The following is a 27750-nucleotide window of genomic DNA, read 5'->3' on the forward strand; positions in this document are numbered from 1 at the left end:
TAGTCCTGATGCCTAAACCTTTCCATTGTGTATAACCTGAATCTAAAGTGGAAAGGACAAATGAGCGATTCTTTGCTATTGATAATGAGGTAGATATAGACTCAATACCGAAATGGGATTTTATCTGTTTCCAAATACGTGTAGTACTGTGGATGATGCAGTTATTGTTGTATGCTGGCATCCCATTCTTTTTTTTAAGGTTTTATTGGCTCTAGTGGCCTTTATTTGATAGTTAATTGACAGGAAAGTGAGTATTGAGAGAAGGGTAAGATATACGGCAAAGGTCACCAGGTCAGGAAACGAACCAGCGACGGCCACGTCGAGGACTAAGGCCTCCATATTTGGGTTGTGCTTAACCCCTGCCCCTGCGCCACCACAGCACAGCCCTGGCATCCCATTCTTAACATGCATGTAGATCTTCCTTACAATGTGGCACCATTTCACAGGAAAAAGAAAAATGTTTTCCAAGAGTATAATTTTTGTTGCCAAGAAGCATTTTTACAACAAAGAAATAGTCATTCTCATACAACATTTCCTTTCTTTCTGTGATAAATACTTAATTATTAATTTTCTCATAATGGGGGCTCTTAAAGATGCAGAACCCGACTACAATTATCAACTCTGTTACAAAATGTGCTCCAGTCAACAGAGGGCAGTGTTCCCCTACAAAGATTCTTTATTGTAACTCACAACTATAATTGGAGTTCATTTACAGGCTTAAACAAAACCAAAACATTTTTCATTTAAGAGCAGCATTTATTGTTCTGCTTTTCGTCATTATTCTATACACTCATTAAAAATATCCTGCTTGTTTCTAAATATGCTCATTATTCTAAAACCTTTGACTGTCAGTAGCTGAAATTACTGACAGTGACCTGTCTGCTGTTCCTTGGTCCTCATGATGCCGTTTGTTCTCCAACAAAACTCTAAGACTTTGTTGGGGAAAAACTGCATTTAAAATATAAACACTAAATTTAAGTAAATAAATACTGTATAGAATGTCTGCTGACATGAAACTGACTATAGGTGACCTCTTGTGTCTATTGGTTGCACTGGTTTTATTTAGCAATATTAAAGTAAAGGAAGCTGAAAAAAAGGTCTCTTGCGAGTGGCACACAGAGAGAGTTTCTGGATGTTTACTATGTTGATTCATTGTTGTTGTTTTTTTGGCTTCATAAAAAAACTTCATAAAAATGAGACGGTGAGTTTGGACATTAGCACAACTTACGTTTTGTGTAGACATTTATTGTTTCTCAAGAGAAACTGTTACCATTGATGTTGATCTTATATTTCAGAGAATATAAGTGTTCAGCTTATAATGATTTTTTTTGTTTACACAATATGCCCTATCCTATTTCAGATCAGAGTACATCTTTTATTACCTAAAAAGAACCAAAAATCTATGCTGTACTTTCTTAAACTTTGAGTGCAACAGGTACATTTTGATCAAAATCCAAATTTTCTCCTGATTAACTTTTACTTTAGCCTTTACTGCATGCAGGACAACATTAAACTGTGCAGTATTTTTTTTCCCCCTTCTTCTTTATTTGCGCCACTTTTAACTTCCTTCTTCTGGATTCTCAGCCAGGCCTGACTGGTCCTACTCCATTTTTTTCTAGTTTTTTGGACTTTCTCCACAGTGTTTCTTGACTGATTCTGCACAGGTCTCTGTACTATTGTCGTAGATTCTGGGTCACCTTTTCCAGGGTTAAAAAGTGGGAACAGTTCACCTGTGAATTTTGCTGTCAGAGATTTAATCAGACATTTATCTTCCACATTATAGAAGGAGAGCTCTCTGTTGTCAAAGTCCAAATACACATCGACTCTTTTTGGTTTTGACTGAACATAAATGAATGTCTCTGGTTCAGTGATAAACTGAACAGTATCCTCCTGGTTGGGGCAAGAAGACAAGAAACCATTTTTTGTGGTTGGAGGGTGTTGTAGAAATTTTATGAAGGAATGAGAATCAGTTTCAATAAGTAGAGAAAGATGAATCGGTCTTCAAGTTTCTTTATTTGAAGGCAAAAGCGTTTGAAAACCCGTCTCACTGAGCGCAGTCAGGAGAAGAGGCCTGAACAGCACACATCACATCGTTATATAGTCACAGCCAGGCAAAGACCCACCCAAAGTCTGATCTTATCTCTACTACCAGATGGACCACAGAGACAATCCTGACCCCGACCTCATGAACCGTCCCTCACCCCTTGGAGATGACTTTATGGCAGGAAAGAGAACTGATAAGGATGTCAAGAGAAACCTCTAATTCTTTGTCAGATACTCATGGGTTCAGGTCAAACAGGGTACAACCTACATTCTACACACATCAGTCCTTTAAGACAATCACCAGGTTAAGCGTTTTACCCAAGATGTCTTCAGGTCTCTTCTGCTATCACAGCTGTGGAAACATCTAAACATTACCTGGAAACTTCTTTAATGGAAAAACACATCTTACAGAAATACAAAACACAGCAGATATAATCAGTAAATAAATGATAAAAAGTATCATCAGTTCCATCAAAAATGAAATAGGACTAAAAACAAAATTTTCTATCACAATGAGGGATTTCATGTTTATCTGTAACTCTGATCCACCAGGACTTCTTGGGGTCTATATTTGTATTGCAAACCTCCCAGTAGTGTCGTCCAGAAGAGAAACCAGGTGATCCTCTGACTGCAGTGAGACAGGTGACTCTGTCTCCATCTGGAAACTTTGCATGAATATTTTCGCTCAGTTTAGAATCCCTGATTATTATTAGCCAATTCCTTGTGTCCACCAGTTGAATGTTCTCTGTTAAAATTGAAAATTAGATTATAATCAATACAATTATAAAGAAAAATGCTAAATATGAATAATATTAAATAAATGTAAAATTACCATAACGCTTGGATGCTTCTGATAGAGCCGTTGGCTGCCGTGTTGCTGGACAGAAAAGCAAGTGCTGTGAATTGGCACTATATAAATACATTCTGTTGAATTGAAATTAATTAAACTGACTCACATAGAGAAAGAAGTACGAATGAATTATGTCTTCTTTCTTACCTTCAGGACTGCTCACTATTTCAGCCCCTGGAAGATAAAAGTACAAACTTTAGTAAATAATTCCGACCAATACCTCGATTGTAAATTCAGTAGTTTATTGTCGTAACTGTTTTTTTGTTTAAGGATGTTACACAGTGTCTTTTAGGATGGTTTGATGAATAAGGACTTAGCATGTCCTTACTGTCTTATTTAAATATCTTTAGTTTTAACACTTGTGATAATCCCATGAGGTTTTTTCTCAGTGCTAAATTGTACATTTTGTTACATTTGTACTTAAATCTGAAAACTACAAAACAAAATTACCTGATAACCCCTTTAATAGAAAAACAATTACATTTTGGGTCTGTTGTGTTTTATTTATCACCAGTTCTGTTATTTCCAGATTTGGGCTTGTTAGCTGAAATGAAAAGAAATATAAGGTGTGAAATTAGTACTCTTTAAAATGTCGGCATTCTTTAAATGTCAAATCAAACATTTACCTTTCTTTCTGAAGTACAGGAAGTACAAGGCTCCGAAAGCAACTAATAAAACCTGAAGCATCCCAAAGCTCACCCATCCATCGCAGGGCATTTTTGTCTCTAAATAAGGAGCAAATATTGTTCTAATAAACTTCTTTTTTATAAAAGACTAAAAAAGGAAACTTGAGGGTAAAACCACATACCTTCTTGTAATGGTGGAGGATTTTTCAGATGCATTCTGGTCTCCTTTGGTTCTTCATTGAAGAGCCCAACAGAGCAGGAGACCTCAGAAGGACTGGAGACCAGAACCCAACTATGGACTGAATAAAAACCAGCAGAGTTTTTGCTAACTATCACATTAGCAGGTGTGAGAGCTTTTTTGCTGTCTGACCAGCTCAGCTCAGGCTCTGGATGCCACCCGTCAGATTGGCAGCTCATGTTAACTTTGTTATCGTCTCTCATTACTGCTGACAGGAGAGGTTGGTGTCCAGTTTCTGGAATAAGAAGAAGATGATCATTTGATTTGGACGTCATTCTGTTTGGTTTTGTTCTCGTTCTGTTTCATGGTTCTCACCTGTCACACTCAGACTAATAGATGCACTGTCATAATCATCAGAGCTGCTGACAAAGCATGTATATTTTCCTGTATCTTCAATTGTGGCTTTTTCCAGCTTCAGGCTGACATCACCTGCCTTTAATCCACCTGATGTTTCTTCCTTTAAGCCGAATGAGGCTCGGCCAGCGAACAAAGCTTTCTGGAATGAATAGTCGAAAGCTTTTTCCTGATAAAGCAGGACTGGAAGATCAAACTCATCACTCCCTTGATACCAGCGTATCTCCATATCTTCTGCACTCTCAGAGAAGGTGAGCCAGCAGGGTAAGATGGCTGTATGACCTCGCTGGACTGTGACATGAGACTTTACTGAAACCATGAAGTTTTCTGAAACTGAAAAGAAAATCATAATTAGAGTCATCTTTTTATTTTGTTCTGGTATTAGATTAAGTACATTAAGTGTTTCAAAGTAAAATGTTCCCTTGATTTCAAGTCTGTCTCAAGTTTTTCAGTAGACCACATGCTTTATGTTAAATTAATTTCCAAAACAATAAATAATGGTAGTTGTGGTTCAATGCATGGTAAACATAAAAAAGAAAACATCAAAATATTTTTTGTAAACCAGTGACATTTACAATGTGGTTGTGAATTGATATTTCTGATGCTTCAACAACATTTTTCAATACTGCTGGTTCCAAAAGATCATGATAGTTTTTTTTTTAGTAATGATATTATAATATTATATTAACAAAAACACAATTTCATTACAACGTTCTGGTTCAGTTATTTATTTACTATTTTTTATTTCATGAATGAATGTCGAAATCATTCTTTATACGGGCAAGAAGAAAAAATATATTTCTGTCATTACAGAGGATGAAAACATACCAAGTTTTCTCATTAGCATATTAGCTTGTGCATAAAGAACTAACAGCATTTATGAAATGTCCCAAGTATTTAACTTCATAACTCAGACAGGAAAAACAAAGACAAGGATTCTGCAGGGCAGACATTTGAGGTTAAATACACCAGGGACTAATCAGGGAACCAAGAGACAGCTGGGGACAATCAGGGGGTGGAGCCAAGACAAGACAACACAGGGACAAAATAAACCCTGAAAACACATATAAAACTCAAATCATCTCAGCATCTCTGTATTCATGTGAAACTGAATTTTAGTTTTAAATGAGTTGATTCTCGTGGTTGGCCATATATATTTCTGACTTTTTTTATTTATTATTATTCAAAATGACGTGCTTGATAAGGTTTGATAACAATAATTAAAACTTCACACTGATTGATATTGTCTAGCAAAAGGTTTCAGGCTACATGGCAACTGCATTAAAATATAGAGATGAGCGACTCTAAGCGGTAATTGGTGATATGTTGTTTGCTGCTGAGCATGATCATTTATGTGGCTAAACAAACAATATTTTTACATCAGTTTATAAGTTATGTGAAATGTCTGAAGAACAACTGTTGAAATTATTTGAAGGCGCAGAATCAGCCCAATACTGTTCCACATTGTCAGGTGAGAAAGACTCACCTGGTATAAATTAAATTTTTAACTATTGGAAATACACCCAAGATAAATCAATTTAATAAAAGTGTGTAAGTTAATATGTGTGTATGTATTCCATCTTAAGTCCAGTGCATGCTAGTTTTTTGTTGCTTTTACTACCAATATGTGATATATACATATAGGATCAAATTTAACCATCAGTGTCAGAGATGAATTGCGTTTATGACAGGTGTGTGAATGAGTAAATCATCTGACTGCAGCGATCCACATCATTACCAGAATTACAGGGCCCCAAAACCAAATTTTGCTTAGGGCCCCATGGAGGAGATGACCGGCTCTGATCAGAATCAAGTTTGAGTCTACAAACAAGAAATTTGACTTTAGTCCTTTAAATGCTCCATAAAAATGTTAAGATCTTGTGATCAAATCAAGGTTTTATCAGGAGAAGCAAGTCACTTTAACGGATAAATGATGACGCCATGCAGACATGGACTCTAAGGGGAAAACTACGATATAAATAATGATGTCGGGAGTCTGAACTTACCGGGAGCAGCACAGCCGGGTGAGGAAAGAAAACCCAGAAACAAAATATAAATCATCCGATTACCTGGGATAGAATAAAAATATTAATAAAAAAACTGTACGAGCAATAAGGATTGTATGTCAATTCTGTTTGCAGTAGGAAAACAAACAGAATTGACAACTCATGAAATTACGAGATCAGCTTTACAGAATGAAATCTAGGTTATATTTACCTGTTAAAGCAGCGATTGTAACTCTCGGTTTACCCATCGGGTCCCAGTGAATCAAACGTGACATAACCACTAAAAAACGGTGAAGATTCTTCCTGACGAGGCGAGTTTTAGACGTGATTCAAGTGCAGGAGGGACGAACTGATACCTGCTCGCTTCTGTGGCTTAGTTATAACAAAAAAACAGACATGAAGAGACTGCTGCGTTTAGTTTCGATTCAGGTCTGCAAAGGTGTGACCAAACTTGTTAAGCCACTATTCATAAAAAGTCTCTGAAAGGAAATGCAGCGTGGATGCCTATGACTTCAATAAGGTTTACAACTTCGTTACTTTTCCATAGCTTATTTAAAAGGCTATAAATGATAAATATTAATAATGATAAATATTTTAAAAAGTAAGTGAGATATCGTCGGTTAAATGAAACAAACAGAAGACAAAACACAAAACGCTTTGAAGATTTCACAAAAAATATTTTTCTTACACAGATTAAGCTGTGTAGTGGTTTATTAAAACAAAGGGGGACATTTTTTACCACGTCTACTCAAAACAAATAAAAAACAACCAACACAATGGGTGAATAAAAAGGCTTTGTTATATTGGCAGCATCTCCAAATTCAGACGTGAAAATACAACAGCTGTATTATAGTCAGAGTTGGCAAGGGCAGGCAAAAATGTTTACTGAAGTAAAAGCAGAACTAAATTATTTTAATGTAGAAGAAAAAAAAGTAATCAAAAAAACTATCTAAGTAGGGAGACTCAAGAACAGAGACCTGAAATTACAAATGTGTGTGCAAATTTTGGTACGTTAAAGAATGAAGTAAAAAATAAGTGAGAACTACTAAAATTTTCACAACTAAATAATTTATTCAGGTAGAAAAACTGCCTGTATCCATATTTCTTTGGAAACCAAAACTCAGAAGTTGATGTGTACAAGAAAGTACTGTGCAAACTACTGCCAGTGATAAGTGTTTTACTGCATTTCCACTTGCCCTCTAAATGGGTCAACAGGCTCTGCAGACTGAGTAACATTAGAAACAGGAAGCCTGAGTGCAAACCAGACGTCTGATTTTACTATAAACAGCAGGTGTGTTTCTGTGTTTGAAGCATTTTTAGATAAAATATGTTTCTCCCTCATTAGTGAAGTTACTACAGGCTCAGAGTAATCAGAAACTGTACTCAGACAAGAGCAGATAGACTCCAAATTAAAATGACTCAAGTAGAAGATAAGTGTTGTAAAACTATCGAAGTATCTTTTTTAGTCTTTTGTTCCAGAGTTTCAGGGATGAGAGCGTTTTAAGGACTTTCATTATGTCTTGTTTATTGGACTGAATGATAGAAATATGAAGAAACGTCAATATAAAAATGTAAATTTAACAAACCAAAGCCTCGTTATTGTGTGAGAAAAAAAAAGTATTCCAAGGGTATAATTTTTGTTGTCAAGAAGCATTTTTACAATAAAGAAATAGCCATCCTCATACAACATTTCCTTTCTTTTTGTGATAAATACTTAATTATCACTTTTCTCGTAATGGGGACTCTTAAACCCAATTACAAATGTCAACTCTGTTGCAAAATGTTCTCCAGTCAACAGAGGTTGATGTTCCTCTACAAAGATTCTTCATTGTAACTCACAACTACATACTTGGAGTTCATTTACAGGCTTAAACAATTTTTCATTTAAGAGCAGCTTTTATTGTTCTGCTTTCCTTCATTTTTCTACACTCATTAGAAATATCCTGCTTGTTTGTAAATATGCTCAAATTTGACACATTATTCTAAAATCTTTGCCTGTCAGGCCCCAAAAAAAAAAAAAAATTAGGAAAACAAAGTTCTTTGTTTGCCTTAGTCCTTCATAACAGTTTTCTTTGCATCATATTTCACATCGTATCTCAAGCCATAATCAGAGCAGACATTCAGTAACTGCTGAAATCCAGCACTGCTGGGTGAGAGGACAGTCAGGTCATCAGCATACATAAAGTGATTGACCAGAGTATCACTGAGCATACATCCAGTTTTACAGAGGTTCATTTCATTTGACAGGTTGTCCATGTACAAGAGGCAGGTGAGAGAAGCCCAACCTGATGCCCACCATTACTCACACCAAAGAAAGCATAGATGTTATTGGCCCATTTTACATGCATTTTCTGGTTAGAATACCAGTTAACTAAAATGGTTATAATTCTATCTGGAAGCTCCAGTCTTTGGATGTTTACTGTGTTGATTCATTGTTTTAGGCTTCTTTAAAAAATAAAAACTTCATATTCATAAAATTCTGCATTGAAAATATGACATATTTCATCCACTTTAAAAATGAGATAGTCTAGCCACCATTTTAACAGATAGATGCCTATTTTGACCTTTTTTCTATGTAATAAATCATTTTCACCATCGGAATTTGGAGTAAAAAACTCAGACCCTTTATATTGACACCAACTATCAAATAACACAAATTTAATATTTTAATGTTTTTAAAATATTAGTTTCTGTTTTTTGTACTGTTGGTCTTCTAAACAGCTTTTATATGTTAACTATCTGATCAATCTTCTGGTCTCCAATATGCCTGATCTTCCTCTCTTCAACTGAACTCTGAACAAGAAGATGAGATTTTATTGAAGTACAACTGATCGACATTACTTGATACTCCTTTCTATTTGAACACAAAAATACCACAAGCAACACCATCAGATATGTCATTTAAATTTTATTAAATATGATGACACCAACCTAATTTTTTAGTGACATTGACTGTGGGTAGTGTTGCTTAAAAAAGTTCAGAAACAGTGTAGTTGTATTACAGGATGTGAGGCAAAAACACAAGCTAGAAGTGTTAACAAGCAACTCACTCTACAGGTACTTGGGAGCCAGTTCCAATGTTTTTCTGATCAATGCTGGTTACAAAAAGCAGAAACTATCCACCTAATTTTACATTGCGGCTATTCATGAGTTGAAATTAATTTATTCTCTACTGTGTTCGTCTGAGTGGTTTAAAGGGCTGCTTTCAGTGCCGTTCCATCTTAACCTTAACATACATAAATATGCAGTAAATAAATTAATTTTCACTCAGCTTTCTGCACCAAAGAGTTAATGATAATAAACACGTTTTATTCTTATAAAACACAGCAAACTAATGGTGGTATAGGGCCGCACTGGGTTAACTCGGGGAATCTCATCTGTCTGTGTATCAATCAACTCCAAACCTCTTCTTTGTTCTGTCACAATTATCGATTTATTTAATTTTGATTATCATTCTCCAAACTTTGCGAGGACTGACCACCCCGCTCACCCACTTCCTCATAACACAGAACCAGCAGCTCTGTGTTATGAGCTGCTGGCTCATAACACAAGATGAATGGGGAGTAACCTTCCCATTCATCTTGATGACGTCACGCCCACATCGACACGCCCACCACCAGGTGTCAAAGCCACTGCTCCTGTCATATCAATAATTACTTATTTCATTCATATGGCTCTTTCAGAGCCTCAGTGAAAACGTGTTTATTAAATGTAAGAGTAAAATAAAGCCAGTCATGTAGCACAACATTTTATTCAATATTTTACACCCACTATGTCACTAAAATCAGTTGTGTAAACTGATTTTTAGTTTACACTGGTTGCTAAAAACCATGGTCTATAGTATGGTTGACCATGAGTCAACCATACTATAGCCTTTTATATAATCTACTGGTTATATGCACTTCTATGTTCACCGTACCCATCAGGAAAACTAGGCAGCCTTCTCAAAGCTCTCGTCAAACGTGAGAAAGGCTTTGAGTCATATTCCAGGGTCTCGCGTCCTGAAGCACTTCTTCCTGAAGTACAGGAAGCAAAAAACTTCAACTGCGTTAAGTATAAATACTATCCCAAAGGCAGCCTTCCATCCAGCTGAGGAGTAGCATTCTGTCTCTAAATAAGGAGCAAACATTGTAAAATATATTATTTAATTAAAATAATGAAATCTTCTCATAAAAGAAAACTTGAGAGTAAAACCACATACCTTCTTCGAATGATGAAGAAATGTTCAGACGCATTCTGGTCTCCTTTGGTTCTTCATTAGAGAGCCCAACAGAGCAGCAAACCTCAAAGGGACTGGAGACCAGAACCCAACTATGGACTGAATAAAAACCAGTGGAGTTTTTGCTAAACATCACATTAGCAGGAATGAGAGCTTTTTTGCTGTCTGACCATCTCAGCTCAGGCTCTGGATGCCAGCCGTCAGATTGGCAGCTCATGTTAACTTTGTTATCGTCTCTCATCACTGCTGACAGGAGAGGTTGGTGTCCAGTTTCTGGAATAAGAAGAAGATGATCATTTCATTGAGGACGTAGACGTCATTCTGTTTGGTTTTGTTCTCATTCTGTTTCGTGGTTCTCACCTGTCACACTCAGACTAATAGATGCACGGTCATCATGATCATCAGAGCTGCTAACATAGCATGTATATTTTCCTGCATCTTCAATTGTGACGTTTTCCAGCTTCAGGCTGACATCACCTGCCTTTAATCCACCTGATGTTTCTTCCTTTAAGCCGAATGAGACTCGGCCAGCAAACGAAGCTTTCTGGGATGAGAGATTGAAAGCTCTTGCCTGATAAAGCAGGATTGGAGTATCAAACTGATTACTCCCTTGATACCAACGTACATCCATATCTTCTGCACTTTGAGAGAAGGCGAGCCAGCAGGGTAAGATGGCTGTATGACCTCGCTGGACTGAGACGTGAGACTTTACTGAAACCATTAAAGTCTCTGAAACTGCAAACAAAATCAAAATTACAGTCATCTTTTCATTTTGTTCTGGTATTAGATTAAGTATGTTAGGTGTTTCAGAGTAAAATTTTCCCTTGATTTCAAGTCTCTCTTAAGTTTTTCAGTAGACCACATGGTATAAATAAAAAAATTTAAATATTGCAAATACACCCAAGATAAATTAATTTAATCAAAGTATGTTAATTAATATGTGTGTATGTATTCCATCTTAAGTCCGTTGTATATTAATTTATTTTGTGTTGCTTTTATGACCAACAGATGATACATGCATATAGGATTAAATGTAAGCAGCACTGTCAGAGATGTATTGCGTTTATGACAAATAAACTAAATAAACTAATCAGATTCAGATTTATTCATGTCCCAAATGGACAATTAATGTTACAGCAAGTATATTATTGTGGGCCCCAAAACCATATTTCACTTAGGACCCCACAGAGGCGTGGGCTGGCCCTGGTTAGGATCAGAATCAAGTTTGAGTCTACAAACAAAGAATTTGACTTAAGTCTTAGAAATGCTCCATAAAAATGTTAAGATTTGGTGATCAAACAAAGGGTTTACCAGGAAAAGCCACTTTAATGGATAAATGAAGAAGTCATGCAGACATGGACTCTTAGGGGAAAACTGCGCTATAAATAATGATGTGGGGAGTCGGAACTTACCCGGAGCAGCACAGCCGGGTGAGGAAAGAAAACCCAGAAACAAAACATAAATCATCTGATTACCTGGGACAGAAAAAAATTTATTAGAAATTGCATGAGCTATAAGAGGAAAACAAACAGGATTTACAATTCATGAATGAAACACCATTCTCATCATTCATTTCATTAATTACACAACAAAATCTAGGTCATATTTACCTGTTAAAGCCGCCATTGTAACTCTCAGTTTACCCATTGAATCAAACATGACATGAGTATAGCCACTAAAAAATGGTGATGATTCTTCCTGCGTTTTAGACGTGATTCAAGTCCAGGTGGGACGAACTGACCTGACTCTGTGGCTTAGTTATAACAAACAAAGACCTGAAATAGACATGAAGAAATTGCTACTTTTACTTTCCATTTTGGTGTGAAAATATGTAACCAAACTTGTTAAGTCACTTTTTATGAAACGTGTCTTAAAGAAAATGGGGCTTGAATGCCTATGACTGAAAAACTTTCAATAAGGTTCACATCTTCACTACTTTCCAGTAGCTTATTTAAAGGAAGGTTACAAATGATAAATAACGTTATTTAAAAAAAGTAAGTAAGCTTTCATCAGTTAATTGAGTCACAAATAAACAGAAGAAAAAACACTAAAGGAAGCTTGTGCGCAAACCAGAAGTTTGACTTTACTATAATCTTTTGGTGTGCTTCTGTGTTTGATGCATTTTTAGTTAAAATGTTTCTCCTTCATTAGTGAAGTTACTACTGGCTGGTAATCAGAAACTGTACTCAGACTAGAGCAGCTTTACTCCAAATTAAAATGACTCCAGTAGAAGAAAAGTGTTGTAAAACTATTAAAGTACCTTTTAGTTCTGGTGAGTCTCTTTGTAACCAAGCATTGGTTTCAACGTCCTCTTGGGATTAGGGCATTTTAAAGACTTTCATTGGCTCTTGTTCATTGGAGTGAACAATAGAAATATGAATAAAGGTGATATGTCTTCAATTTAAAAATCTACATTTAACAAATCAAAGCTTTGTCATTGTGTGAGAGACGATTCTCTTAAAGACACAGGACCCGACTACAAATTCTTCGTATTTGCAGTTAATGTACAACTTAAACAAAACCAAAACATTTTTCATTTAAGAGCAGCATTTATTGTTCTGCTTTCCTTCATACTGCATTCATAAAAAAAATATCCTGCTTGCTCAACTTTGACATATTATTCTAAAATTTTGACTCTAAGAAGGTGAAATTACTGACAGTGATCTGTCTGTTGTATTCCTTGGTCCTCATGATGCCGTTTGTTCTCCAACAAGACTGCATTTAAAGTATAAACACTAAATTTAAGTAAATAAATACTCTATAGAATCCATGCAGACATAAGACTAAACACCTGATGGATTAAATGTACTAAATCAGTGACCTTTTGTGTCCATTGGTTGCACTGGATTTATTTAACAATATCAAAGTAAAGGAAGCTGAAAAAAATGTGTGCCACTTTCTTGCAAGTGGCAAGAGAATGGATTTAAAAACTATTCATGAAAAGTCTCTTAAAGGAAATGCGGCGTGGATGCCTACGACTATGACTTCAATAAGATTTACAACTTTGTTACTTTTCCATAGCTTATTTAAAAGGTTATAAATGATAGTTATTTTAAAAAGTAAGTAAAATATCATCGGTTAAATGACACACGTAAACAGAAGAAAAAACACAAAACACTTTGAAGATTTCACATATTTTTCTTACACAAACTAAACTGTGTAATGGTTTATTAAAACAAAGGGGGACATTTCTATAGCTGCTCAACAATAAGACAAGAAGCACCAGAAAAAAGTAAAACACACGCCTACTCAAAACAAATCAAAAACAACAACAAACACAATGGGTGAATAAAAAGGCTTTATTGGCAACATCTCTAAATTCAGACATGAAAATAGAGCAGCTGTATTATAGTCAGAGTTGGCAAGGGCAGGCAAAAATGTTTACTGAAGTAAAAGCAGCACTACTTAAAAATTATTTTAATGTAGAAGAAAAAAAGCAATAATCAAAAAAAATAAATACTTAAGTAAGGAGACTCAAGAACAGAGAACTGAATTTACAAATTTGTGTGCAAATTTTGGTACATTAAATATGAAGAAACGAGACATACTCTCAATATAGAAATGTACATTTAACAAACCAAAGCCTCGTTATTGTGAGAAAAAAAGGTTTTCCAAGAGTATAATTTTGTTGCCAAGAAGCATTTTTACAATAAAGAAATAGTTACCCACATACAACATCTCCTTTCTTTTTGTTATGAATACTTAATTACTTTTCTCATATCATAATGGGGACTCTTAAAGATGCAGAACTCGACTACTTCTTTAAAAAAAAGACTGCTTCTTAAAAAAACAACTTAAGATTCATAAAATTCTGTATTGACAATATGAAATATTTCATCCACTTAAGATGAAATATTTAGGCTCCATTTTAGCAGATATATGCCTATTTTGACCTTTTCTCCATGTAATAAATAATTTTCATTGTCAGCATTTGGAGTAAAAAGCTCAAACCCTATACATCGATATCAGCTATCAAGTAATACAAATCAAACATAACATTTTTAAAATATTAGTGTTTCTTGTGCTATTGGTTTTCTTAAACAGCTCCTATATTTTGTCTCCAATATGTCTGATCTTCTTCTCTTTAACTGAACTCAGAGCAAGAATCCAGAAATAAAGTTATCAAAACCCAATTCAGTTAATCGTATTTTGTAATAAGAAGGTTGGATCCTTTAAAAAACATAAAATAAAAAATTATATATATATATATATATATTTGATTAGACTTCAGGAATAATTTGAACACAGAAACCATGTCTGAAGGCAAATAGTGGTCAACATTTGGTCTATTTCAATTAATTCTCATTTTTATATTCTTATTGCAAATGTAATTTCAAATCATGTTGTAGAATCGACATTTCAATCTATTTTATCCACATTAAAAATAACTCTTGAAAACAACAGAAATTTTGATGACTTTTCTTGATTGTAAGGTAGAACCTATGTAAAACAAAACAAAAAAGATGGCAAACAGATGCATTAGTTTTCTTTATAAAATAATTAGCAGATTTCAAAAGTTTCATGCAAGTTTTTCATGCAAGTTGATTGATTAAATTTCCAACTTGTATTATATGCCTATAAAAAATAGCTTGTTGAAGTGTCGCTACTTTTTGATGCACCATGGAGCCAAAGAAGCTCTTAATTTTACTGAGCTGCCATATAATAAATAATTCACGCTTTCCCATCCTTGTGGCTAAAATGTTTCAGCTATTAAAGCGTATGCATGTTCGCTCAATGCTTTGAGGGCCTAACAAGCTCTAACGCAGTGATACAATCTTCTAGTTTAGCTTCCGAGTTGCCCCAGAAATACATACACATATATCCATTGAACATCACATACTGGGATATAAAACAAATTAGGTCAAGTTAAAGTCAAAACATCACTTTGATAGCTATTCCAAAGAACATACATTTTATAGATGGTAGTGAGAATAGGCAGCTTTGTAGAGCTTCAACATATAACAAAAATAATAGCAAAAATATTTATGACAACTTGTATTAATACCTCTTGACAAAAGGAAAATTGATTAGCCTGTTTTACAACAGGTATCAAAGTCAGTTAATATGAAATTAGAAAAATGACTTGAAACACAGTAGATCAAGTTAACTATGAGTAAATATTCACTAAGAGGTACCACAAATTTAGACATTATGAATCTACACATGTAGTAACACAGGTATGTACATTTATTTTACTGATCGAGTGGAGCGGTGTTACTATTCTGAGAAAGTAGCATGTGATTCTAGTGATTAGTCCACTGACTGATTGTCTCAGTTGAAACCAGGCTTTGAAGAAGTGCAGATTTAGAGTCAGAAGCTGACAGTAGTGCTATTTGAGAATTCATAACTGATATTTGTAGAAACATCAAGGAAATGATTGATTTCTCTTGTTGGGTTTATCCAAGTTGACTTTAACTGCACATACAGCAAAAATTACATGTGAAATGTCAGATATTTAATTAACATTCTCTAGTTGTGAGTCACCCACTGAAGGAAGCTCCAGTATCAGTGAATTTAGATATACACACAACTTACATTTTGTGTAGACATTTATTGTTTCTCAAGAGAAACTGCTACCATTGATGTTGATCTTAAATTTTAGAAAACCTAAACTTATAATACATTTTGGCACTTTCTTAAACTTTGAGAGCAACAAGGTACATTTTTATCTAAATCCAAATCTTGTCCTGATTATTAGCTTTTACTTTAGTCTTTACTGTATGCAAGACAACATTACACTGTGCAGTGTTCTCCCCCCCTTCTTCTTCTTCATTTGTGCCACTTAACATTCTGCCTCTGGATTCTCAATCTTATCCGACTAGTCCTGCTCCTCCTTCTCCACATGTTGTGTTAATTGACTGATCCTGAACAGATCTCTGTAATAACTTCATTGTTCCCTGGTCACCTTTTCCAGGGTTAAAAAGTGGGAACAGTTCACCTGTGAATTTTGCTGCCAGAGATCCAATCAGACATTTCTCTTCCACATTATAGAAGGAGAGCTCTCTGTTGTCAAAGTCCAAATACACGCCAACTGTTTTTGGTTTTGACTGAACATAAATGAATGTCTCTGGTTCAGTGCTAAACTGAAGAGTATCCTCCTGGTTGGGGCAAGAAGACAAGAACCAGAAACCATTTTTTGAGGATGGAGACAAACTTTCATCATGAGGGATTTTATGTTTATCTGTAACTCCGATCCACCAGGACTTCTTGAGGAGGTCGGCTGTTGCATTTGTTAAGCAAACCTCCCAGTAGTGTCGTCCAGAAGAGAAACCAGGTGATCCTCTGACTGCAGTGAGACAGGTGACTCTGTCTCCATCTGGAAACTCTGCATCAGCATTTTCTCTCAGTATAGAATCCTTCATTTTTATTAGCTGATTGCCTGTGTCCACCAGTTGAACATTCACTGTTAAAAATTGAAAATTAGATTATAATCAATATAATCATGAAGTAAAATGCTAAATAAGAATAATATTAAATAAATGTAAAATTACCATAATGCTTGGATGCTTCCAATAGAGCTGCTGAGCGCCGTGTTGCTGGACAGAAAAGTAAGAAAAGAAAATATCTTAGAAATGTGATTTTGTATAATAAAGATTTTGTTTTGATTATATTAACAAGAGCAGCTTCAAATACTCTGTTCTACCTTTTGACAGAAGTGGTTCATTCTCTGAAAGAAGACACAGAAATACATATTTTAGTCGTGTTATGCAAAGCATACAAGAGCTTTAACACAATCTCTATGCGATTGAGGTTAATCAACAAGCTATTCTGTTATTTGACTGAAAATCTGAACACATCACTGTAAAAATGTGTAATAACTTTATGTTTCTATTGCACTCCTCTCATTTCTTCAAACATCTGGAGAAATCCAAAACATTAAGCATCCATATATGTTGAATTGACTGAAATAGAAAAATATGTAAATATGTATTATGTCTTCTGTTTTACCTTCAGGAATGTTTGTGAGACTGGGCCCTGAAAGATAAAAGTAAAACTTTAGAAAGTGATTCCAACCAGTCAGTTATGCTCATATCTGTTGTTTGTGTGATGATTCTACACAGTGATGTTTGTGGTGGATATTGATGCTCCACATTAAATTCACAAAATAACTAATTAAGTCTGAAAACAGCACAAAATATAAAACTACATGATTGTTCCTTTAAGATAAGGAAGATGACATTTAGGAAAACATTGTAAAAATGTTCTAAACAAATATGTTTAAGGTGTCTGAAGTATTTCTTACCATCAGTTGTGTCATTTCCTGGTTTGGACTTGATGGCTGAAATGAAACCATATCACAAAGTCTGAAATCAGTGCTCATTAAAATCTCAGCATCTTTAAATATTGTCATCAATGCATGCTCTCTGATGTAAATCAAACATTTACCTTTCTTCCTGGAGTACACGAAGTAAAGAGCTCCGAATGTCGCTAACATAGCTCCCAGAAGTATCCCAAAGGCCACCCATCCAGCTGAGGATCCTGACTCTGAATAATATATAACAAACATGTTCTAGTAGACTTCTTTCTCATATAAAACTAATGGTTATAGGGATGAACAATATCAGAAACAACATCAGAAACATTGGCCAATATTTCGGTAACCAATCAGGTGCAATATATGCCTATTTTTTCTTTTAACTCTTTCTTAACTGTCCTTCTTACTCTGTCTGATCTTTAGCATTTTTGGCAAAGTCGTGTGTCAATATAATATCTTTGTGATATATTGTGCAGTCCTAGAAGATGAGACCACGTACCTTCTTGTAATGGTGGAGGATTTTCCAGACGCATTCTGGCCTCTTTTGGTTCTTCACTGAAGAGCCCAACAGAGCAGGAGACCTCAAAGGGACTGGAGACCAGAACCCAACTATGGACTGAATAAAAACCAGCAGAGTTTTTGCTAAACATCACATTAGCAGGAATGAGAGCTTTTTTGCTGTCTGACCAGCTCAGCTCAGGTTTTGGATACCAGCCGTCAGATTGGCAGCTCATGTTAACTTTGTTATCGTCTCTCATCACTGCTGACAGGAGAGGTTGGTGTCCAGTTTCTGGAATAAGAAGAAGATGATCATTTGATGTGGACATCATTCTGTTTGGTTTTGTTCTCGTTCTGTTTCATGGTTCTCACCTGTCACAGTCAGAATAACAGATGCACTGTTATAAGCAACAGAGCTGCTAACATAGCAAGTGTAGCTTCCTATATCTTCAATTGTGGCTTTTTCCAGCTTCAGGCTGACATCACCTGCCTTTAATCCACCCGATGTTTCTTCCTTTAAGCCGAATGAGACTCGGCCAGCAAACAAAGCTTTCTGGGATGAATAGTCTAAAACTCTTGCCTTATAAAGCAGGACTGGAGTATCAAACTCATCACTCCCTTGATACCAGCGTACCTCCATATCTTCTGCACTCTGAGAGGAAGCGAGCCAGCAGGGTAAGATGGCTGTATGACCTCGCTGGACTGAGACAGTAGACTTTACTGAAACCGTGAAAGTCTCTGAAACTGACAGGAAAATCAAAATCAGAGTCATCTTTTCATTTTGTTGTGATATTACATTAAGTGTGTTAAGTGCGTCAAAGTAAAATGTTCCTATGACTTCAACTCTGTCTTAAGTTTTTCAGTAGACCACATACTCTATATTAAATCAATTTCCCAAACAATAAATAATGATAGTTGCGGTTCAATGCATGGTAAACATAAATAAATAAATAAATAAATAAATAAATAAATAAATAAATAAATAAATATTTTATTCAAACCACTAACATTTATACTGTGGTTATGAATTGATATTTTTGCTGTTTTTACTACATTTTTCTTTGTTGCCGTTTCCAAAACACCATGATTTCTATATTATTATATTAACAAAAACACACAATTTCATTATAACGTTCTGGTTCATTTATTTATTGACATTTTTTTTAATTTCATGAATGAATGTAGAAATCATTCTTTATACGTGCTAGAGAAAAAAATTCAATTTCTTAGGGTCCCCCTACTGGCCTTCATTGGTCATTTTAGCTGCAGTGTAATGCGCAAAGCATCGTAGAAGATAAGCCAGCAAAACAACGTCGCAAAGAAGAACTTATTCTTCAGGGGCAGAGGAAAACAAAGAGGAAGAATAGAAAAAAGTCAAGATGTAGGTATTTTTGTATTTCTCTTTTTATTATAATGTTTATCAAAATGGTTTGTGGAACTGCTCATAGAAAGTTAGCTAGATAGTGACCTTGAAAGGTCCAGTTCAACAGCCAAACATTTATCATCGGCAGCATCATGTCTTTATTCCAGACATAGTAAAAAGATGAAACAGAGATAATAAAATAAAGTAAAAATAAACACGGCACATAATATTGTTCACTGAGTAACAAATAAATGATGACCCCAGTGGTTCCACTGATCTCACACAGACGCAGTGCAGGGTTTACTAAACTATGAATTACATTATTGCATGACACATATAATCTACACATTAATTTGTTCATAACTTTTTACAAACATATGGCTATCGCTACTCCATCTATGCACTTTAAGTACTAGCCTCATACCGTCATTGCATACTACATAAAGTTTATGTATGCTGCTTCTTTTGTATTCTCACCACAGATGGGCAGTGTATGGTGGAGTAAATCTTAATCAGCCCTCTTTTATTTTGTAGCACAACTAAATTGAATATTAAAAAAATGTTTTAAAGTAAAAAGTTTCCTGTTTATCATAAGCTTTCTAAACCAAATGTTTTGCATTATACAAGTTCCTAGATGACTATTAATGAGACTTTGCAGCACCAGGTATGTCAAATATATGAAAAGTGTCAAAATATTTTATTTTGAATTATGCCTCTTACAAACTTATCAACCAGCATTAACATTTGCAAAACATTAACATTTGCTATTTCAACATTTTTCTCTGCTGGCTCCTAAGGAGCAATAATTAAATTCAGAATCAGCTTTATGGGCTAACTTCGAGCATGTAAAAATAAAGCTTAAATGCATCCCCCCCCCCCCCCCCATTTTACCCTCAGTGCACAAATTTGGAGGGGAGAATATGGTACTCCAAAATTAATTTTGTTTAGTAAACTGTCTAAGTTTTAAGATTTGGTGAGCAAGCCAAGAGTCAATGAGGGGGGAGCAAGTCAGTCACATACACAGATAAGTTAATAATGATTATTTTTGTAGTAATGACTCAGATAGGAGTGGGAGGAGATTTACAGATGAAAGAAACTTACTGGGAGCGAAACAGCAAGGCGAGAAAAGAAGCGCCAGAAAATAAAAGTGAATCATCCGATTATCTGGAATGAGAAAAAAAACACTAATGAATAACAGCAGCAATTATAGGAAGACAAACAAAATTTGTCCCTCATAACTTGGAGATAAGAGCAGTTTTAACACGGCGGAATTAAATCTTGGTAATATTTACAAGCTAAAGCAGCACATGTAGCACTCGGCCTACCCATCGTGTCTTTTTAGTGAATCCAAGGTGATGTAACACAAAAAATTCAACAAAAAGCTGCGGTGGATTCTCTCTGACAAGGCGGTATTGGGCGTGATTCAAGTCGAGGAGGTCAATCTGACCTGAAATCTGCCTTCACAGCCTTTAGTGGCTAAAATACGCCTTAGATGTAAAATGGACGTCCAGATTGAAGTCTGTTCTACTTTCACTTTCGACTGCAAAAACTGCCGCTCAATTCGGCTCGGCGGGGTGGAGACTGTGGTGACATGAAAATGTCTTAAAGGAAAAGGGCCTCGGATGCCTAACACACTTCCATCGGAGTAGTTCTTATATCATGCATCCAAAAATATTTAATTCATTTCGCAAATGTTATTGAAGGCGCTATTTCACACTGTGATGTTAAAGATCAGGTTTTAATGAGCTGATGCTCTGAGCTGAAAAATATAAATAGTGCAATATTGTAATATTGTAATATACCAGCAATATGTCTGTTTTAACTCACTTAATGATATTTTTGCAGTATAAAATGTATATGCATGTCAAAATATGTCTTATGTTTCATAATTTGGGAATTCAGGTATGGAGAGCCATTTCAGCCAAAATTAAATAAATAAATAAATGGGTGAAATAAATAAAAAATGAGTAAAATAAATCAAAAAATGAAGAAAATGAGTGAAATAAATAAATAATTTGTTAAATAAATAATTTAGCTTTTTCATTAACCCATTTTTTCATTTATTTATTTTTCATATTATCAATTTCTCAATTTCCCTTTTTTCATTAATCTATTTTTCATTTACCCACTTTTCATTAATCTATTTTCATTTAACCATTTTTTAATTTAGCTTTTCATTAACCCCATTTTCATTTCTTTATTTTTCATATTATCAATTTCCCAATTTCTCTTTTCATGAATCTATTTTTATTTATCCCTTTATCCATTTACCCATTTTTCATTAATTTATTTTTCAATTAACCTCTTTTCAATTTCCCTTTTTACTAACCCAATTTTTCATTTATTTATTTTTCAGATTATCAATTTCTCTATTTCTCTTTTTCATTAATCTATTTTCATTAATCTATTTTTCATTTGTCCATTTTTCATTTATCCCTTTATCTATTTACCCATTTTTCATTAATCTATTTTTTAATTTAAACATTTTTTGATTTCCTTTTTCCTTTAACCCGATTTTCTATTTCCCAGTTTCATTAATCAATTTATCATATATCCCTTTTTTATTTACCCAATTTTCTTTTATCTATTTTTCATTCAACATTTGTTTGAAAAATCTTTACTTTTCCCATTTTCCAATTCCCCTTATTTATTTAGTATTTCCTTATTTTCTTATTTATCACATTCTATTTCCCCGCAAAACTTAGGAAAAAAATAAATGCAAATGAGGAGAGGCACGTCATCAGGCTACAACTTCCCCAATTGGTTGGTTAGCGTCACACCCATACTTTGCTTCAAGAAAGATGGCGACCTACTAACGGGTTATCAATAACTTCATTAGAAAATAGTGTTATTACTCCTGACTTTAGTTCTCGTGTGGCCGCTCAGACAGAACGTGTTTCAGTTGGCGGCTCTCATGGACTCAGAGCTTCACCGTCGGGAGTTTTTATAGTTTGAACGAAGCGGCCGCTGAAGTTGGCTTACGATTGAAGGTTCGGGACACCTTCGTAGCTACCAGCTGTGATCCAACTATAAGGAGCAACTTTACTGTACATCGTAAGTGAACTGCAATATCCAGAGGCAGCTACGGAGCATCGGGCTGAAAGAATGAGAGTGGAGAGCCTTGGAGATCTGCATCGGAGGCCATCTTTCAGACATGCACCGCTGCTGTCCGTCCAGGATCCTCGGGTTGCCCAGACGTTACACGGTAAGCTACTAACGCTGATGTTTGTTTTCCAACTACAGTCATATTTAATCAATGGGGCTCAATTACGATCGCGGGAGGTTTTGAGTTGATCTCGGCAATAGGTGACAAACTGAACGTCTCCAGGATGTTGAGACCAGCACGTCCTCTGATCCAATACATCTTATTAAGGATAAAATCAACAAAACGTGTTCAAATTAATGGCCCAACAGGTTGATTAAAGACAGTAAAAAGGTAGGAGTGGTTTCGAGTCGATCGCCTTGTTTTACCTTTGTAAACAGACAACCTGAATACAGTGACCTTTAGTGAGGGTACAGAATGGAGAATGGATAAAAGCTGAACTCCTGCTACAATCTCTGCCTCTCTTGGTTACATCCCTGAGGTGTGCCAAGTGTGGCCCACATGCATATGCACTGTTGAAAATGAGAAGCTGACATTCACAAATGACATTGAAATAAATTCTAGTCCAACTTCTGGTTTGTTGCTATTCCTCTGGATCCTGTTGGAGGAAAAATATCCCAACTTCACAAGATGTGGCTTCAACCTAACTCCTGTCAGTCTGAAGCTTCTCATATTTAGGTCATCAAACCAAAGTTCAGATCTACCATAACTGGTACCATCGCCACCAGGTCAAAAGTACAGCTTTTTGGCGCAGCACATTTATTAATGTTTCCATCATGTATGTTTTCAGATGCAGTCCATCCTGCAGGCCTCTGGTCTCAGTGTTTCCCTTCAGACTCCCAGTGGGCTCACAGCTTCAGGATGACCAGAGACCTTCACCTTTCTGGAGCAGGAACATTCGGCCAAATGCACTGGTGACACATTCATTTAAAAAAATGTGTCTGTTCTTATACCATTGATATGCATTAACCGTTTGTATTTTACCGTTTTGAATAAACAAACTGTTTGATTATTATGAAATCTGTGTTCCTTCTAATATGTGAAGTTCTAATTTAATCAAATCTCATGTTTTCACATCCCAGAGACAATAAAATGATTGTTTGTGGCTTAAAGTAAACGAAACAATCTTAATAGAACAAAGCTACAAAAATGGAATACAGATTGAAAGTTTTTAACCCGTTTTATTTTTTGGTTTCAGTACACTGAAGATTCTTCAACATGAAGCTAAACAGTGAGTGGAGGACCTTGTATGTACGACAACGTAGAAATGAACAAACATGACATATTGGGTTCTTAATAGCAACCCTAGCAGTTATTTTACACAGCTTGGTTTATTGAATAATGATTGTGTTCATTTACGGACGCCTTCAATTGGAAATCTGCAGTCTGAAGTGTCAGTGAAATAGTTTAACCAGTCAGTCCTCAGGTCGTCTGCCCTGCATGTTTCAGGCCTCAGTAAATGTCTGATGGATGAGCTAATGCTATCGTTTGTATCAGGTGCTCTGGAACAAACACTTTAAAATGTTAATGTCCTGTATAACAGAGTGATATAGACAAATGTTTTCATCTCACTGTGTCATTTCCACTCTATAGCTGAAGTTCATCACATTTCTTGATGTTCTGTGTTTCAGTTAATTGAAGTTAGCAGGTTTTTAATCAGGGCCACAACACCCTGTGTGTGTTGGGTTTAAGAAAAGAGGCTGCTCTGTTTGAGCACCAGCATTAATATTTCCTCTGATGTTTGGGTGAACTCTTCTCTGTGGAGGTCGGCCGTCTCTCTGGTTCTTCCTGAAGGAGACCATCAGGAGTTCTGGTGCTGCTCACAGTGCAGACGGTTCTCCTCACTGTCAGCCCTGGTCCCTCTCAGCCAGAACTCCAGTCATTCTGTTCCTTCACCCTTGAATAACATAACAGAATATGTTCTGGGTGTTATGATTCATTTGTTAATTGAAACAATGTTTAGTATCAAAATAAGATTAATTTATTTCCTTAACAGTTCCTTCTCCTATTCCTCAGAACGGCAGAGTTTAGGAGTGACTAATTACATTTACTTAATATAGTTGAGTAACTTTTTGAAACTCAAATGAACTTTTAGGAATACTCTTACTATGCTGAACTTTTTACTTTTACTCAAGTCATTTATTATGAGTCATCACTATTATTTAAACTAATTTTCATTTTGTCTTTAAAATACCAACATTTCCACTGAACTTAATATTTTGGGCCTTCTAATTGTGTAATTTTTTTTAGATATGAAATAATAACTTGATCAGTTACTCAGTACTGATCAACTTTTTACCAAATGCTTCTTTACTCTTGTTTAATTTCTTATTCAGCTACGATTTACTTTGAGTAAAAACATGTTGAAGTGCTACTGTTATTCCTGGAGGATAAATTGTGGGTCCTCTGTCCACCTCTAAGGAACAGTAACCACATGTTGAGGCACACGTTGACCAAAAACAGGGAAACTAAGGTGGGCAAGTTATACATACAAAGAAATACTTAAATTAATAGTCATATTTACTTTATATGCATGTGGGCCACACTTGGCACACCTCAGGGATGTAACCAAGAGAGGCAAAGATTGTAGCAGGAGTTCAGCTTTTATCCATTCTCCATTCTGAACCCTCACTAAAGTCACTGTATTCAGGTTGTCTGTTTACAAAGGTAAACAAGGCGATCGACTCGAAACCACTCCTACCTTTTTACTGTCTTTAATCAACCTGTTGGGGCATTAATTTGAACACGTTTTGTTGATTTTATCCTTAATAAGATGTATTGGATCAGAGGACGTGCTGGTCTCAACACCTGGAGGCGTTCAGTTTGTCACCTATTGCCGAGATCAACTCAAACCCTCCCACGATCGTAATTGAGCCCTATTGATTAAATATGACTGTAGTTGGAAAACAAACATCAGCGTTAGTAGCTTACCGTGTAACGTCTGGGCAACCGAAGGATCCTGGACGGACAGCAGCGGTGCATGTCTGAAAGATGGCCTCCGATGCAGATCTCCAAGGCTCTCCACTCTCATTCTTTCAGCCCGATGCTCCGTCGATGCCTCTGGATATTGCAGTTCACTTACGATGTACAGTAAGTTGCTCCTTATAGTTGGATCACAGCTGGTAGCTACGAAGGTGTCCCGAACCTTCAATCGTAAGCCAACTTCAGCGGCCGCTTCGTTCAAACTATAAAAACTCCCAACGGTGAAGCTCTGAGTCCATGAGAGCCGCCAACTGAAACACGTTCTGTCTGAGCGGCCACACGAGAACTAAAGTCAGGAGTAATAACACTATTTTCTAATGAAGTTAATGAGCTTCAGCTTATTGATAACCCGTTAGTAGGTCGCCATCTTTCTTGAAGCAAAGTATGGGTGTGACGCTAACCAACCAATTGGGGAAGTTGTAGCTGATGACGTGCCTCTCCTCATTTGCATTTATTTTTTTCCTAAGTTTTGCGGGGAAATAGAATGTGATAAATAAGAAAATAAGGAAATACTAAATAAATAAGGGGAATTGGAAAATGGGAAAAGTAAAGATTTTTCAAACAAATGTTGAATGAAAAATAGATAAAAGAAAATTGGGTAAATAAAAAGGATATATGATAAATTGATTAATGAAACTGGGAAATAGAAAATCGGGTTAAAGGAAAAAGGAAATCAAAAATGTTTAAATTAAAAAATAGATTAATGAAAATGGGTAAATAGATAAAGGGATAAATGAAAAATGGACAAATGAAAAATAGATTAATGAAAAATAGATTAATGAAAAAGAGAAATAGAGAAATTGATAATCTGAAAAATAAATAAATGAAAAAATGGGTTAGTAAAAAAGGGAAATTGAAAGAGGTTAATTGAAAAATAAATTAATGAAAAATGGTAAATGGATAAAGGGATAATAAAAAATAGATTCATGAAAAGAGAAATTGGGAAATTGATAATATGAAAAATAAAGAATGAAAAATGGGGTTAATGAAAAAGCTAAATTAAAAATGGTTAAATGAAAAATAGATTATGAAAAGTGGGTAAATGAAAATAGATTAATGAAAAAGGGAAATTGAGAAATTGATAATATGAAAAATAAATAAATGAAAAAATGGGTTAATGAAAAAGCTAAATTATTTATTTAACAAATTATTTATTTATTTCACTCATTTTCTTCATTTTTTGATTTATTTTACTCATTTTTTATTTATTTCACCCATTTATTTATTTATTTAATTTTGGCTGAAATGGCTCTCCATATTCAGGTAGCTTTTTCAAATGATTTAGGATTAAATGACTTTAAATGGTGATTAATATGTTAAACTCTGAAGGGAAGGTGTGTATTTACTCAGTAGATTCATAAGGTGTTGGAAAAGTTAAAGGATAAACAACTTCAGCCTGGAGATTGCATTTTATCTGCAATGATATTTTTTACATTCTTTTTTTCCATCTTATCTCTAAAGAACATGACAAGAAAATGAAAAGAATTCACTTCACATAGGACTAACACAAGACACACGTTTCATCAAGTCTGCTTTTTATTGGCTGATAGAGGCCTGGTGATGGCTCTTTATCTCTGGAACCTTGCCCATTAGAGTCAGAATTAATTTGACCAACACTGTATTAAATTAATGATTATCTTAACAGAAATTATTCAGTTTGAATACCTGTTGTGATAAAGTTGATTCTTTCATCAACCAAGCTTGAGAAAAGAACGGCTTTAGAGATCCAGTTCAGTTCATCAGGTTTTAGCACAAGATCCTGACCATCATAACACATTCTGGCTCTTCAGCTTAAGGGATTTTCTGAAGAAATTTATGTAACGGTTTAGGCTATTTTAATTCTTCTTTCTCCCAAATTCTCCCCTTTACAATATTTCTAGGTCTCATAACTTGTGGTTCAATAATAAAAAAACCTTCTTTAAACTCCTGAGAAAACGGTTAATTTCTGGGAAAAACTTGACATTTTATCAGTTTAGATAATATATTTTGAACATTCATTCCTGTAAGCACGTCATAAATAGAATTAATCTTTGTTTAATCTTGTTTGGGGCTGTTTTTTACTCAACAAAATGATTACTAAATTGACCTTAGAGTGACTAATAATAAGTATAAGCCATGATTTTTTTTTTCTTTTAATAAATGATCATTTGAAAACTTCATTTTGCTTTTAGGTTCATCTTATTTTTGTCTGATAGTAAAATGATCCGAACCAT

At 35.1% G+C, this 27750-nt stretch overlaps 2 protein-coding genes and 1 long non-coding RNA gene across 7 annotated transcripts in view; 1 reads left to right on the forward strand and 2 right to left on the reverse strand.

Annotated features, from left to right (window-relative positions):
• LOC103480651 (butyrophilin subfamily 2 member A2-like) overlaps positions 1 to 21075 on the reverse strand; it is a 59237-nt gene extending 38162 nt beyond the window's left edge. Inside the window, exons 1-10 of one of the 4 annotated variants that reach the window (XM_081599069.1) lie at positions 20745 to 21075; positions 20554 to 20616; positions 18462 to 18833; positions 18091 to 18381; positions 17723 to 17821; positions 17580 to 17615; positions 17285 to 17311; positions 16980 to 17003; positions 16828 to 16872; positions 13622 to 16739 (exon numbers count right to left, since the gene is read on the reverse strand). In XM_081599069.1, the coding sequence (XP_081455195.1) occupies positions 16147 to 16739; positions 16828 to 16872; positions 16980 to 17003; positions 17285 to 17311; positions 17580 to 17615; positions 17723 to 17821; positions 18091 to 18381; positions 18462 to 18833; positions 20554 to 20616; positions 20745 to 20781 (1587 nt within the window). In that variant the 5' untranslated portion in view covers positions 20782 to 21075 and the 3' untranslated portion in view covers positions 13622 to 16146. Of the gene's footprint in view, positions 1 to 13621; positions 16740 to 16827; positions 16873 to 16979; positions 17004 to 17284; positions 17312 to 17579; positions 17616 to 17722; positions 17822 to 18090; positions 18382 to 18461; positions 18834 to 20553; positions 20617 to 20744 lie in introns of those variants that run through there. The other 3 variants (XM_081599071.1, XM_081599068.1, XM_081599070.1) reach the window with 3 other exon arrangements.
• On the reverse strand, positions 1995 to 9652 carry LOC103480649 (butyrophilin subfamily 3 member A3-like). Of its 2 annotated transcripts, none has more exons than XM_008435669.3 (9): positions 6329 to 9652; positions 6118 to 6180; positions 4073 to 4444; positions 3702 to 3992; positions 3520 to 3618; positions 3375 to 3437; positions 3041 to 3067; positions 2876 to 2920; positions 1995 to 2788 (listed from the first exon to the last, which is right to left on the reverse strand). In XM_008435669.3, the coding sequence occupies exons 1-6, from the start codon at positions 6390 to 6392 to the stop codon at positions 3394 to 3396; spliced, it is 933 nt and encodes a 310-aa protein (XP_008433891.1). In that variant the 5' UTR covers positions 6393 to 9652; the 3' UTR covers positions 1995 to 2788; positions 2876 to 2920; positions 3041 to 3067; positions 3375 to 3393. The 2 variants fall into 2 exon arrangements, with proteins under 2 accessions (XP_008433891.1, XP_008433890.1); XM_008435668.3 differs by having other exon boundaries at positions 3344 to 3437.
• A 777-nt stretch (positions 21076 to 21852) lies between the features above and the next one.
• LOC145548926 (uncharacterized) lies at positions 21853 to 24138 on the forward strand. Its single transcript, XR_014084872.1, has 2 exons — positions 21853 to 22657; positions 23346 to 24138. It is a non-coding gene; the product is annotated as an uncharacterized LOC145548926 (long non-coding RNA).
• The last annotated feature ends 3612 nt before the right edge of the window (positions 24139 to 27750 follow it).

Source organism: Poecilia reticulata, chromosome 18, assembly GCF_904066995.2.
Source record: "Poecilia reticulata chromosome 18, P_reticulata-male-v2, whole genome shotgun sequence".
In the NCBI taxonomy this organism is placed as follows: Eukaryota; Metazoa; Chordata; class Actinopteri; order Cyprinodontiformes; family Poeciliidae; genus Poecilia; species Poecilia reticulata.